The sequence below is a fragment of the Myzus persicae genome, unplaced genomic scaffold (assembly GCF_001856785.1).
Source record: "Myzus persicae strain clone G006 unplaced genomic scaffold, MPER_G0061.0, whole genome shotgun sequence".
NCBI lineage: Eukaryota > Metazoa > Arthropoda > Insecta > Hemiptera > Aphididae > Myzus > Myzus persicae.
The window spans coordinates 276,125-293,109 of NW_019103867.1; the positions used below are offsets into that span (position 1 = coordinate 276,125).

The 16,985-nt window shown below is 29.6% G+C and overlaps 1 protein-coding gene across 1 annotated transcript in view; it reads right to left on the reverse strand.

Moving 5' to 3' along the window:
* LOC111035653 (eye-specific diacylglycerol kinase) overlaps positions 1-15,262 on the reverse strand; it is a 233,386-nt gene extending 218,124 nt beyond the window's left edge. The window contains exon 1 of the mRNA XM_022317351.1: positions 14,990-15,262. Coding sequence (XP_022173043.1) covers positions 14,990-15,054 — 65 coding nt within the window. The 5' untranslated portion in view covers positions 15,055-15,262. The remainder of the gene's footprint in view (positions 1-14,989) is intronic.
* Positions 15,263-16,985: the final 1,723 nt, after the last annotated feature.

The following is a 16,985-nucleotide window of genomic DNA, read 5'->3' on the forward strand; positions in this document are numbered from 1 at the left end:
GTGGCTCAAATTTGGCGACCGCCATGGCGCAATCCATGTTGATTACCACGGTATACTCGTGAAGTAACCGCGATATTTTCAGTCATCGGTGGGTTTCAGTGAAAAACGTTGTTACCGCTGATCGTTTTCTCCAAGTCTGCCCTTCCGGCTAACAACGACCGACGACCGACTTTCAACGAATCTCAGTCAAACGGTTTTCGCGTCACAAGCGAGTCTTGAGCGTAAAATTACAGCGAAACGAGTCTTTTATACAACATATTATCATTTAAAGCAATATTGTGTTATATTTTAAGAGGCTCGTCATGTCCGAAACACATCGTCGTCCGTTTCCTGAGGATCACCAGTCGAGGTAAGGCCATATTATTCAGTATTCGCAGGCTGCTCGTAAGTTGTACCGTTATTTAACGTTTCTACTAACTACGTTCTACGACGGCATTAAATTGACTTTATTTAAAATTGGTATTTACATAATATTATTATAAATGAATTTGTAAAATACTAAAATTCAAGTTAAATAACCTTGATAAAATAGGCGCGTAACTCACTGAATGGCAATTCTTTAGATAATATGAATTATCATATTGTGGATTATTGTTGCTCCGTTTATTGTGTTAACATGCTATAACTTATGTATACATGTATTTGTAAGTTTAATCTTCGTATAATAGTGTCGAAACAAACCTAAGAGAAGTCCTTGGTTAAAACCAAGAATTTGTTAAAGGTTCTAATTTATATTCTTGTATATTTTCCAATTTACACAATGCTGTTAAAACTTAACTAGTAATTATATTATGTATTCTATATCGAAGCCAATGATAGCTGATTTCCCAACCACTTGTATAATTGTTTATGTACAAAGTTCAATTTTATATAGAATAATATGCATCAATATAAAAATTAAAACAATTATAATATATCTCGACTCACCACTGAATAAATACCATTAGGTTGGAGTAACTAATCCATCCATTTTTCTAGTTTTAATAACCCAAAATTAAACTTAATTAAATTTTAACAACGTAAAATACAACACAAATTAGGTTTCATAGAATAATCCTCGAGCACAAACTTAACGAAATCTTCTATGCATAGCAAATTGTAATATTCTTATTATTGTATAACTATATTATATTAATTAATATTTCCCTAGATGATACACTGTAATATAAATATTATTACTTTATTTTATTTTTAGTACCAAAATATTTTAATATATTTTAAACTTTAAAGACATGTAATTGGTATAAAAATCTAAAATAAATAATACATACTGCAAGTGATTTTTTTTAAAAGTACAATTTCATAACAACCTCCTTTTATTGTATTTGGTACAATTATTTACAGACTCATACAGAATATAATATTATAATACAACAAGTAAATAATAATAGATTACATGAACAAATATTTCATAAAAATATAGGGGCGATATTATTGTACATTATAATATAGCAATATAGACACTTAAAAGTTAAAATCATTTAAATGCTCGTACTTAGGTGTATGGTGTACTTTATGTTTCGTTTGTAGTACTGCTCAAGTACATCATACAAGTACTTTTTTTAACGAGAAATCAAAGGAGGCTCGTCTTCGGATACGAATGTCTACATTAACATAATTTCCTAAACCAAATTTACTAGTCGAGAATCGAGATACGATACGAGTATATGTATAAAATGTGCACAGATAATAATAGAGATTATTTCAAGTTGTTGTTTTTTTTATATCTTTTCAAAGATTATATTTGAACAATCAACTTTATTGATAAATATATATATCGATAGATTATCACTGAAATTGCACAAATCAGGATCCAAAAATATTTTTATCAGATACAAACAAAGTTATTTCAATAGAGGATAGTCGTGTATTATTTAGACACTAAGCTTTATACACGAATTTTTAAAACTGTGTACAACACACGTTTATATTATGATAGGCCAGGACCTGGAACCAAAAATAGATAGATTTTTTAGTACTTTGGTGCGTTATTAAGTTGATGGGAGCTATAATAATACCTTTCAGAAACAGTATGGGTTTTATAACGAAGTTATTTGTGTTATATTCTTTTGTTTACTCACATTGATCCATTTTCGCTAATATTTAATACTGTTATTACACTGAATGTCATTTTTATGTTACCAATTCTCCGATTTTTGAGATTATTAATGTATTTCATTAGTTATTAATTCACAGCTGCATATAAATACTGCATTGGTCGAGTCTGTAGTTGTTTGTGGCATTCGGTTCACTCAAAATATATCATTAAATAAAGTATACAATGGACAATATAAATGATATCATATTTTACAATGTAGCACGTGACATTCGAACATTTCATGAAATCATTACGGTTTACTCCCACAACTCTTGATGGTCTTTTAAATTACATTAAGACGGGGTTTCCGAAATTTAATTTCCAAATTCAGTCATGCGAAAATGTCCGTGAGTCTTTAGCTTGAGTTAGGTTTATGAAAAAGTACTACGTTATACTCAGATGTCGAATTCATACCATTTAACACTCGGTTGAATTCGTATTTTCTCAAAGACAAATGTAATTTCTTAGCAAAGCGCTGTCACTATGCTTTTGGAATAACGTTGAACTATCGAATTTCTCAAAAACTAAAAATATTTCATAAGTATACAATAGTGTTCTGTTTTTGAAATTATAAAAACGAGTTATCGACTTGTACGTATTCTTCGACAGTTGGATAATAATATTATATCCAATCACTTTATTTTATTGTTTACAGTTATTCATGGGAATTAACTTAACCCCTTTTCTTCGAATCAAATATACTGTATAAGCACCCTTTTCTTAATTTATTTTTGAGGATGAATTTCCAAAATATGAATAATAATAACATATCATACACAAGAATTAACAATACGATGAAATGCGTAATACAATATTAATCAGAATAATATATGAACACAAAATAAAGACTTTATTAACACTTTCACTATATAATTTACGCTTATTGTATCACTGTAAACAATACAGTATTATAATTTAAAACACATTTAGTCCTTACTTATTTTATAAACTTATGCAGTTCGTACATTTTATTGTTCATTATGGTACTCGTTCCATTGCAAGAGTTGCAATTTGGGTTGTTTGATAAAATGTATCGTACATATAAATAAGAGAATTAATAGACTGAAAGTAAAAACATTTTCCAAAGCCTAGTCGTGGTTTAAATTAATTGTTTTATTTTTTTATTAATTTTAACTTGATGCGAAATTATGTCTGGTAATTAAATTCTCTTTAAGCTGGGTAGACGGCATTTGGGGAGAAAATTTGGAGTGGGTATTTAAACTTATTTCAGCCTTATTTATCCATTTGTCCTAGATTATGAAATTATAAAATATCATTCAATAGGTACGAAATATTACACAGTACAGAAAACATTTTATATTATTACAATATATATAAATAATTGCTTGCATACAGCACCAATGTGTTATTCACAGTTGGCGGCCAGAGTCCGTTCAATCATAATATTATAAAACCCAACTAGTTTTAAATTTGTATTATTTTCGAGTGGATATATTATACCTAAACTTTGAAGTATCCCAACTGTACCCAGTTTTATAAAAGTGATCCGTTACTTTTTGACATAATAAATTGAAGCGAAATCGTTAGGTACCTACTTAAAACGTAAAGCTGAAATGTTATATCGTAGTTGACGCGAAAAAAAATGCACATTATTTACGGAATGCGTTCGGAATGGAAAATAAAAATTAGCAGTATCAATAATAAACCATAGAGTATTATAATAACTAATGAGATTTCTATGATAATTTTCATCAGAATTTCCATGAGAAAAAACCGTAATACCTAATGTGTATAACACAATATGCGTCGATATTTACAGACTTGGCGGAGGAAATCGATATTTAAAGCAGTAAAATAACGTGTGTAGACGTTTACGGTATACCTAAGTTATGCATATTCAACAATTAATAGTTTAGTAAAAAATAACACTTCTTCACGCATTGGTTAGGTACGTAGTGTACGTAAACGTGAGTATTGGAGAGTATTATAATATTAGAGGCGAAAACTTGAAAACTTTAGTCAAAAAAATAAGGAAAGAACTAAAAACAGATTACCAACAAACGTTTCCGATCGACAAGCGCGTATATTATATTTTTGATCGATCGTCTAATTATTAATATGTGTACATAATGGTATGATATTATATCATTATAATGTATTATTCATGAATCAAATATCTATTATACTGTCGCAATTTAATGTATGCAGTTAGTAACCGCCAGTATTACCTACTATAATATATGTATAATGTATGTTGTTATGTGGTATGACCCGTGTATAAAAAAATTATACTTATTTCGGATTATAATATTTTTTACTGATTAAAATATTAAAAATTCTTTTTAGTGAATGTCGGTATGCGCAGGAAACTCTTACAAAAAATAGCAGGTAATAAAAAGATCGATAATCAATCGTTTGGTTCGTAGGTACTAAAGTTATGAATAGACAGAGACTATATTATAAACTAAATATTAGTAAATATGACTTTAGAAGAACAATAACTTAGATATAGTACGATCTTTATACATTTGAAGAATACCTATGAATCCTTTTTGCACAAGGTATATTCTATAATCCCTAATAAAAGAGTTACATGGTTTTAGCACCTCCTTGATTTCATCAGTAACAGTACCACTCATAATGTTACAAATAACTGTAGAAATCGATCAAAAATAATCGACAGCCCCATCATTAATTTTGCAGAATCTATGGTATTAAAAATAATGAATTAATGAATGATTATTAGATATACGACTTATCTCGGATTAATCAAATTATCGATTCATATAAATATTATTTTCATTTTGACGGTAAATATTTGTAATATAGATACACCATTACGTGCTTTTCGAAAGATGGAATGAAATAGTTAAATTGGACTAACATTGTTTTTCCTCGACCAGCTGGGCCATTGAAACACGGGTGAAAATATTGAGTAGGCTTCAGTCGAAAAACCATTCAATCATTCGACGTTTATACCATTATATTTTTACCACTTAATTAATACTTAACAATGGGACTATATTATAGAGTCTGCGTAGATATAATACAGTAGTCGCCGCTTATTGGACTCACTTTGGGACCCAACAATTTGAGTCAATTAACCGAATGAGTCAATAAGGCGAATGACTCAAAAACCTAACCTAACCTAACCGTGCGAATCGGGACCAACCGTTTTGAGTCTAATATGCGAATGAGTCAATTAACCGTGAGTCCAATAAGCGGCGACCACTGTATATTAATATAATTTTTCATTAGAAAGTATCAAAAGTAAATACCCAATATAACAATTGCTATTGTTAAGCCAGCTTAATCTCCTTAACAATTTAGAAAATGTATGTTACATATTTAACTAGCTTTTTTTTAAATAATGTTATGTTATATTTTTTATATAGTTAAGCAACTAACCTAAATACTTGATGCGTTATAATATTTGAAATAAAAAAAGATGTTCTGCATATTTTATATCATACGATTTATCGTTTTAAAAAAAATACTGTATTTTTTTCCCTTCAAATACAATATTTGTTTAATAGTAATAACTTGCGGGTAACTTCTATCATTTATTGAAATTCTTTAATTTGATATTGAAAATACACAGGTACACGTGTATCTCTGTACATAATTTTATAATATCATAATTTATACATATCATGCAAATGAATTATGATACTTTCTTTAATTTTTAAAACATATATTTAAGTAGCTTCTTGTTATAAGACAGTTTTGTTTTTGACATTATTATTTATAATGTTACTCCCATACGGGCCATATTCAAAGAAAGTAATGCGTTTATCCCTATTGTTTACAAATCAACATACATACGACCTAGTCAAGGAGAGCACACATACAATAAATGAATCAGCCGGTAGGAAAAAACTTCTGAAGTGCGACCATAAGTTTCATTAAATAATTATAGATTATACAGATATTTCGGAAATACAGGGTAATGAAGCATGCTCACCTTATTTTTGTGCTTAAATTATGAATATATTCAAATTTTGACTTTCGAAATTTTTAAGTACACTTGATAAGCATATTTTCGAATATTATATATTATTTATTATATATTATAATTAAAATTTGAACTATTAGCTTCGGAGTCATATAACTTTATGTTATATGGATTTTATTTTTTTTTTTTTTTGAAACCACAAGTATGAAACTATGATAACTTAACAATTACATAATAGATAAATAAACAACAAAAAATTAAGATTAACAACAGATTAGTTCATTATATATTATAATATGAAGCCAGCCTAGCTCCAATATAAAGGTGATTATCGTTTTCATGCGTGTACTAAGGATAATATGTATATTATGCAGTAATGGTTTAAGTAGATACTGGAGCTTAGGTGATTTGAAAGTGTTAATAATTAGTAGTGACTATTTATCTATCAATATACATAATTTGTAAAAACGGTTCAATAGTATTATAAATACTACATCTAATATTACATATTTCTATAGTTTATACTTTTTAAATCATTTTTAAGGATAGGATTATTATCCTTAGTATAAACATTTTAATAACTCAGTAACTACTCTTCGAAGTTTCGATTTAGATACATCAACATTTTCAAGAAAATCATCAGCTAAATAATTAGAAAGTGCAAAATAAAGATTCTCATTTGAAAAATAAAAATGTCACCACAATACGAAAAATACTATGAATTTGAAAATATAATCTTAATAATAAAATTTCAAAAATCAGAATTGTAATAATTGTACCATTAAAGAAAAAAATGGGGATGAACATGCTTAAAAAATCACCCTATATATTATATTGGCTGCGTCACATGCCATGAGAGTATAATACCCAATTCGTTATTATAATAATAATACCACAAGTACACACAAGTGTCTTTTCAAAAAGTTAAACATAACCACACGAGTACAACAGTGGTTAGTCGAACGATAAAAGTTCAGCTCATCCGTCCAAATTGACTTTCGTTTGTTTTGGGGATGATTAATAATCGTGACTGTTTGACAAATAGGATACACGTGCGGTGTCTTAGCCCTGCTCACGATATTCCAGCCTCTATGACACCCCCTACTCCCACCCCTATCATCGTCGATTTCTCAACGTTATCCCGGCCGCTTGACAAATTATATAGACGCGCATCTCAAGAGGGGTTTTTTTACTCAAATGCACAGTCATCGTTTTATATCGAGCTCTCCATTGCACCACACAAATTATTCGATTATCATTATATTATAGCCAAGTACTCGAATGTTATTCAAAATAATACGTGCAATAGAATCAGCCTGGTGAAATATTATTGTCAGCTGATTGCTGCGAAAAAGTATTGTGAACGCACCTATATTTTAACACCTGCAGTTGCCTATCGCATTACATCACGGGGTGGGTTGATTTGCTTGATTTCGTAGCTTTTCGATAATCCGTTTTCATTTGTAAATAACTATTATAGGTAAGTAACTCAAACATTATCCGATAACTATATTAATTATTTAATGCAACACCTACCTATAATATAGTGGACAGTGGTGTACCTATATACGAGTATCATAATTATTATGAATATGAAAAAGGAATCGTTGTTAATGAATTATTCAGTTAATATTGTGTGCTCGTAAAAGGTTATAATATAATTGTATTCATAAGTGTTATGAATATTTAATCAATGCTTAATCTCGTGAAAATTGAAAACCTTCAACTCAATAGGTACCACAAAAGCGCTATTTATTGTTTTCATATAACTATACTTACAATACCCTAACTCATAATATTATTTTATTATCACAACCCATTATTTAAAGTTATTGTAATTTTCTTTTTCCGTTAATATCTTGCTCGTAAATTATTATTCTCTGAGATATTATTATATCCCATTTTAATAACCGTTATTCGAATACACCTACACCAACGCGTGCGATTTTTATCGTAAAAAACCAACAGTCTCGAGATTTTTCAAAATGTAATATTTCATAGCGGATACAAACTTGATACACTACTCGACATTATACAGGTTGGTACTTACTTAAATGTAGGCGCAAATAGGAGGAGAGCCTCGAGTCTCCCCGGAAAAAATTATATCTTCCTTAAACATATTTCAGAAGTTATGAGAATATATTTATACTTTAAATTTGATACCTACCTAAAACAACTTTTATGGAACTACTGTCTACTGTACATAGATTGAAAAAAAAACCATTAAATACACTTTACCACTAATTAATGTGTTTATAGGTTTGGTAGTATATTTGGCGAATATTTCCTACCAATAATATTGTGTTTACCGATTCACTACACTACATTATACAAATATCAGACAGTGTCTTGGCTATTCATGAAATAAACGGTAAAAAGCATTAATTGTTACTGTTATTACTTGTTTATGCATTGTGTGAGTATAAATAACTCAATAAAACATTTTGGTTTTTTCCCCGTATTGTTTAAACGAATAATATTTCAATATTGTATGAAAAAAATCAAAACAATATTTACTTATAAATATTTATAGTGATCGAAGGGAGATGTTTTTAAGTCCTTTTTACTTATGATAATAAAGTATAAAATTATATTATGATAAAGGTAGATGAGTTAACTAAAACCCGCCAATCACCAAAATATTTGAAACGTTCCTCGCGACCACTGTGAATTATACACATATCTAATTAATATATTAATATAATGTATTATGTATATAAGTATATAACAATATGCTAGTGCCGAGATGACAAGATGTAATCTTTACTCTGTTAATAACTGTGGATAAATAACTACATGGTAATAATATATTACAAGCGACGAATTTTCCTCAAACACTTAAAAAATAATAATATTACAATACAAGGAACGAACACTTCGGGGCTCACATACACTACGCCAGTATAAGGTTTCTTCCATGAACTAAATGTTACCGAATTTTGATATAATAAATCGTGCATAAAACTTGAATATTATTATGTAATATAATGTGTGTATATATATTTGACTTTCCGGGAAGATTTAATGGGACTTTCTGAGTATACCGTGGTGTTAATTTATGGTTGCACACGGCATACCACAGGCGCTGGGACAAACTTTTCACCGCATTCAGCGTCGTAGTGAGCAAATCATAAGTACAGTAATTTCGAAACTAAATAAAAAAAAAACCAAATTTCCATATACCCAGCGGTAGTATTATAGTACTACGCCGACGTATACTGCAGCGTGTTCTTACCATGTCACAACTGTGATGAATGTCTATTCCCATCCTTCAATACATGGATTTACCCGAATTTATGTTACATTATCTTTTATCAATAGGACTCGAACTTAAATGGCCCAAAAATAATATGTTTCATATCATTTTAATGCATTAATATTATCTACTTTTCTCATCTACAATAAATTTACAATGTATTCGTAGATCATAGTTGTACTATAAACCGGGTATGGAAGTACCTTTGAAGTATAAATTCCTTAAATATCTTTATGTTTAACTTCCTTCGATCTTCATTTGCATATTATAATTAAAACCCGTATTGATATGAACTACGAATTAAAAAGGAAATCATTAAATAGTAAATTTGCACGAAAACATTTGATATTTTGATATTTCATTCGTTTAAGTTTATTTATGAATTTCATCCAGGTAGCAATATATTTATTAAAAACCAAAATCATTGAAATGCAACCAAATTCAAGTCCTAATAATGCTTACAATAACACACCCCACTACGATTTCATTTCAAATGTAACACTATTCAGTACGTTGTGCATAATATTTGACCATGGATGTTACATATTTCTATCGATTTTACTAGTAGGTACTTGCGCGGGCTGGACGAACAATATTGTACACATTATTATATTTTATACCTATGTGATATGTAACGATTGAGTACCTTACAACTTTAGTTGTAGTAGTCCTTGCAATCTCACTAGAGTTGAATCTCATAATAATAATTGTCTTAACTTTGTTAAAAATCCAATCTGCATTTTCACTGACGGATGAATGAAGAAATAAAATATGTATATTAGATTGATGATGCAGTGTTGACCAATATTCCAGCGGATTTGTTATTGTTGTTCATAATATTATGTACAAGTGCCACGTGATGGTCAGCAAAAGTCCAAGTAAATAGGTTTCTGTGTGCGCGTGTGTGTACATCACAAATAATAATGATGATATACGTCAGGGACATGGAATGTGTGTGTGTTGTTTGTAATGTGGAAAGGCTACGGGTGTGAATGCATAATGCAATAGGAGCGAGACGTGTGCACATAATGTAACCGGCGGAAAGTATAAATTCCCGTCTGGCGAACAAGAAGTTTTCATATTTCTTCGGGTTACGTTGACACGTACGCCTGCACACACATGCACACACGCACACGCGCACATTCAACAACAACAACAACAACAAGAGAGGGGGACGAGAAAAATAAATAAATGAAAAACGAAAAACCAAGCAGGTGAGCACAGCCGCACACAACAAAGCCCCGGTGCGTTATTATGTTCGTTGCGGGAAATTCGGTTTTCGGCTCAAAAGACACGCATTATGCCGAGATTTGTAGGTACACCTACCTCTTTATAAAGGCACTCCAACCCTATCCAAACGGACTTTTTTGCGCAAACACGGTTTTGTCGTTAGTCCGAGAAAAAATAATAAGTAACCAAAGCAAACGGCGCGTAAACAACGTACAGTTTTGTTTTTGTTTTCTTACACGTGGGTACCTACCTAAGTAGGCCGCCGTTTGCCAACAGAAAGAATCCATAGAATCCATTTAAGAGGTAAACATCAGACGTGTGTACAACATTTGCGGCCGAGCACCTACATACTAATATATTATTATATTATATTTCTTTTCTTTCATTCCAACTGCCGATTTCGGCTTAAGCTCCGTCAGTAATAATGCGAAAGGTAAATGACACGGTGACAGTTAGAAATTCAAATTTTATAAAAGCTTATCGAAACGCAAAACTACAGACAGGTTTACCTACGTCAAAAATATTAAAAACTTGGTAATCATCCAGTATAAAAAAAAACCTAAAAAAAAACTTAGGTCCATCGCTATAAATACTTTATGGTTGAAATTTGTTTAACAATATACTATACGTTTTTGTATTACAATACATAATCGGTAATATTATTTCAATTGTACATTAAATAATATAAACGACTCATGACTGAAGAAAGATACAATATTGATCCGATTGCGATCTTGCTAACCATTAAAACGCAAATGCAAACATGATAATATTTTCCAACTAAATTAACCTAAGCGAATACTAACATCGTATATAAATTATTAATAATCGAATATCTTTATTTACCAATTATTTATCATACAAACAGAGAAACTTAAACAAAACAATATTATAAGATATTATTATAGTCATATTTTTGTCGGTTACGATAAATTAAACAAATATTTAGTTTTTGCTGAATGGTGATATTTCTAATAATTACAGAAATATAAATAAAATTATACGAAATTACACTTTGGCCCGAATATCCATCATATAATATATAGATATTGTTCTAAAGTCAATTTACACAATTTTGAATTTGCAATCAGTAATTTTAATGACCTATAACGTTATATGCACTATGGATGGTGGCACATTACTCAATATCATAAATAATGAGATCTTTGGAAATATGTTAGCAAAACAATTTAATTTATTAAAACCAAATAATAATTACAATAATGTGTTTTGATTTTAAGTTTTAAACAAAAATAGGTACACTTTATTAGTAATGTTCAATGTTTACCAACAAAATAACACATGTTCAATGTTCATATTAATTAGATAGAATATTTATATAATATATTAAAGAGTATACCCAATTACTCCATTTTAACTTGAAATAACAAATTATAGCTGTTGATAAGTCTGTTATATTATATTCATTATTTTATATACTCGGGTTTACAATTTATAAGTTTGATTTTTTTCTAACATGTCAATTAACGTCAATTAATTAATTAACAATTATAATTTATTATGTAAGTAGGTAATTAAATTTATGAAAGTAAAGTTGACAAAGGTTTGAATTAACTGATGTGGTTAAGTGGTTTATAAATTGCAATTAAAGGAATCCGATATTAAATTGTTACTTGCATTGTTATTCGCACGCAATGAATAATAAATGAATAATAATAGCGTTGAGAGTTATTAAGGTTGTGTCTTGTGTCCAATAAAGAGGTCGACTGGTTGAATAAGAAATGATTATATTAAAATAAATAAATATTATTTTATTTTATTTTTTAAATAAGTCATTAAAATGTATTGTTCTGAATCAGTGAATCACCTATAGCTTCTCAATACTTAATATTTAATTTCATATACTCTATAAGGTGCATCCCAATATTAAAGATTTCAATATGTGAGATTAGCGTAATATCATCACTATACATGAAAGCACAACAAACAATGTACACAATAACCTAATTAATATACTGACGCCTAATTGATGGAAAAAACGATATTGAGAAAAACCCACCCTTTCGTTACAGCTAACCTCGTAATACGCCATACGGTGTGTGTCTACAAGACATCTTATGAGTATAATATTTTATTAAGTATTTGCTAAAGTAAATATTTTGCAAACGATGCATACATTTAATTTCAAAACTATTAGAAAAATAATATGGGAAAGTTGATTTGTTTTAAAACTTTTAAATATAATTATATACCTAATCGATTCAAGATATACATCAATATAAATCAATATTTTTAAGTTGAAAGCTGTTATTGGAATAGAAGAAAATTTATTTCCCAATTGCATATTATATAGAACTATCATGCATATGAAATAGTGGATTGATGGTGTTACTAGAATATTACAATCTCTAAAATTAATTGACCACATGCTGCAGCGCTACTAAATATCAATTTAATAGTTTTCTTTAATCTCCACAGAGTTAACTAAAATAGGATGGTGCATTATTGATAATATTACAATGGTGGATATTTTCGACCGTTAGGGGTTATCAAAATCCATATAATGAAACTTTACCTGTACTTTGGCGGAAAACGGAAACAATAATTTATCTTGTTTGCATTAAGTAACTGTTCTAGCTCATCCGCTCACAAAAGGACTATATTATTATTAGGTATTATGGAAGTGGATTTATTATCATTATTGCCATTGTTATATAACATATATTGTTTATATGCAAAAATGGTAATTAGTTGAGTTATTTTTTGAATTACATTAAACTAATTTTTCCTAAAAAAAACCCGCAAATCTGAATTTATTTTATTTAAGTAAATACTTGTAAAATATTCTATAATTTGAATAAAGAAAAATTAAGAAAATTGTAGGGAACTTATTTTAATATTACACAAATTATTGCTTGAACAGTGCTTACGAATAATAACGAGATAAGATCAATAGTGCATATAATCAAATGAAGTATACGTTATCTGCTCTGTATACAACTTTAAAAAAAGTCATACAATGATATAAAGATTATATTGGTAAAATGTAATAATATTTTAGTTATCAAGAGTTTTCAACTTATTTAATTAGTAAAAGTCGTCAAAACATTTCAGAAAAAAATGTCAAACTGCAAGAGAACTGCAGTTTATTTATATTTTAAACAATAAATTGTCGGTAATGTATACGTCCCGACGTGAAATGAATAAAAATAAAACCCTTATGAGCAAACTGTTTCACATTCGTTATTACTGAAGTGATCATCTTAAACAACTCACGTACCCATGTGGAGTGGTTTATTTGATTAAACTAACGAGTGTATCAAAATTCTTAAGTATTAAAGTTCGGCTGTGTCGGTGTAACGGAAAAATGTACGAATGTTACAGCACGTGATTGTCTAACTTACGAACAACTATACTAATTTTTAATTAATTTTAAGACAGCGCATCAACAGCCCGTGTTGTAGTCGTGTGTAGTATTATTATGATGATAATGATGATGATGATAATTATTATTGTTAAAGTATTATTTTTTTAGTTAAGTACGTGGAATGCTCAAATGTTTGTGTTCACCATAACGCTAACTTAAGACTCAGTCATAATATTTTAATACTATATGAAATATGAATACTGCAGTAGTGTCAGGCGTATAATAATATTATCATAAAATAGTGTTATTGTATAGAATATATTATATTATAACGCTGCACTACTAGCTGCAGTTATGGTGTATAAGTGTTTACCAGTGTTTAATAGTGTTTTTAATATGAATAATAATTATACAAGGTATTAGGTATAAGGTGCTAAAAAACAAATTAGTAAAAGCGTCTCTCGTTTCACAATATTAATAAGTAAATAGTAATCAAATAACTGTAGTGTTTTATATTATATTCTAACACGTTTTGTACACATTGAAACAGCATAAAAATATTCATTTTTCATACGTGTGAAATGGTTTTAATGGGTTTTTCGTTTTAAACGAATCGACTAGTTTTAATCGTAAAGTATAAAACACGTACACATATTATACTATATTGACAAGGTCAATTCGTCCAAAAAAAAAAAAAAAAAACGATAATCGTAAAAAAAATTAACGATGGTTTTATAATACAATGAAATTGACATATCTTGAAATTTTTCAGCTCAAATAAATATATAGAGACCCTTAAACAATTTTAGGGTTATAGCTATTACAAACCCAATGTTATTATTTAGTTCATTGATAAGTAATATTGTAAAACTTTGACAAGTCTAACTTTTATTGTAAGTATATATAATATAATTTGCGATATGCTTTTTGCAGTCCTTATAAAATAATTTTTAATATTCTAATACCTAATATAATTTTAATTTTTTGTTTTTGATTTTTTAAGGTATAATTTTATTCATATTTTTTTTTTTTTGTTTAATTTTAAATAAAGTCATTACACGGAATACATTATTAATAGATATCGAGGTCGTATTTTAATAATTTAGTATTTTTACATGATATTACATTTTAATATTATCTAGTGAAATTTGGCCACTTTACCTTTGCCGAGAACACGCATACTGGCTGAAAAAAAATGGATAGGTCCGTAGAAATTGTAGCCACATATAACAATATTGTTCAGTGATCCCCGCACTCGCTTATTTATTTCAATCGATCGATTACGATGTATTTGAGTTGGAAATAATAACAATAATATGGCAATGTAAAATATAATCACACGACGGACCGAAAAATAATTACAACGCTCATATAGTACGACCATACGCACCTATAGCTTACGCACGTAATAGTCTTATGTGTCTTCTAAACGCACACGCAACATTGATCATTGTATAGGTACACACTTGTACAGAACGTTTTACTTTGCGCGTGTCGCAGCTCGGACGGAAACTCTATGTACACATGTGGGACGTTATGAAAAAAAATAACATAATATAAACGCATACACGGCTTAAAAAATTATTGAACTTATACGTATATATAAAAATAAAATAAAAAAACTTGTAGTGTGAAATAAACAAATAAAACGAGCCCGAGTCTCTATAGGAAAACGCGGAATCACAATCGTTTATTATATTTATTAAACGCATTTCCATCGTACAGTATTGTTATACAAGGAAATAATTTCTCTTGTTCTGTTCTTGAAAAGTAAATGATAAATTGTACACGATATCCGTTTATCCTTTGTCTTTCTTCGAATAATAAGAACAACAATATTTCTGTCTGACGGTATAACGGCTTTTCGGAGTGGCTGTGGATTGATATGTTCAAAACCGACAAAACGTCAAATCACCAGTCATCAGTAAGTGCTGCATAATAATAATAATAAATAATAATCGTATATTATTATAGTTATCGCGACAGCATATGATTTTATATACAGGGTGTTTCTGAGTGTTCAATACAAACTGTGACTCGCGGTGATCTCGCGTGGCCGTGAATGGAATGGAAAATCTATGGTTTTGCATTTTATGAATGAGAGATTTTTTAAAGACATAATACGTGATCGTTTAGCTTTAGACATAGAAATAAATTACACAGTGTGAATTTCTTTCTCCAAACTCTTGGTTAGATAATATGTCACACGGCGATTATCGTAAGATTATCTGAAGACGGTTTTTTTATGGAATCTATTTTTATTGAAATAATTATTTATGAACTTATCATTAAAGTTATATAGACATGTTAGATGTTAAATGTCGTATGATAGTAGTTATATAAGTTATGGAGATATCCCGTAATTACTCTTAAAAATCCCTCACGTTCGCTAAGTCTAAAATATGTTTTTGATTTTACATTCCGGCAAGAGACCATTCTTAAAATGTGTATGGAATATATAGGAAACACCCTTCATATCCAGCAAATTGATTATATTATTAGGGTTTTTTCCTCTTTTCCTGTGAGTATGAAATAAAACAAGTTCGCAAATTAGATTATAGAAAAAAACCCCAAAATTTACTGTGAGCAATTCCATTTTGTTTCCAACCCGACTTAGACGAAAAAAAAACATCCCCACAAACAGCTATAATTTAATGTCCATTTTGTTCCCCATCACTTTTCGCTGCAAATATATGTCCCCTGCGATCTTACACCTCCCTCGTGCGTGCAACATCGATCGTACTGATCATGGTTTACGCCCAGATGGACGTCATGAATCGCACATCCATTTTACTAATTAGTATATAGAAATACATTTATAATGACTTAAAGTCAAGCGATCCGAAATTACGATTTATAGGGTAAATGAGATTTAGATAATATAGTACTATCGCTGTAAAAAAACAAAAATTTACTGAAAAAATGAGAAAGTATAATATTGTGCTGTTTCATATTATAATAATATTTTATAGGGGGACGAGGTGACCGAGTGGTCTGACTCTTCCGCTGCGACGCAGCCGGTCGCGGTTCGATCCTCGGCCACCGGGCGGCATTTTTCTCCGGACAAGTCGCGGTGACCGGAGAGCAAGTGCTGCCATCCCCCACCCCCGGGGCATGGCAGAAACCTACGGGTGCCCCATTCGAAATTCTGCCAAAA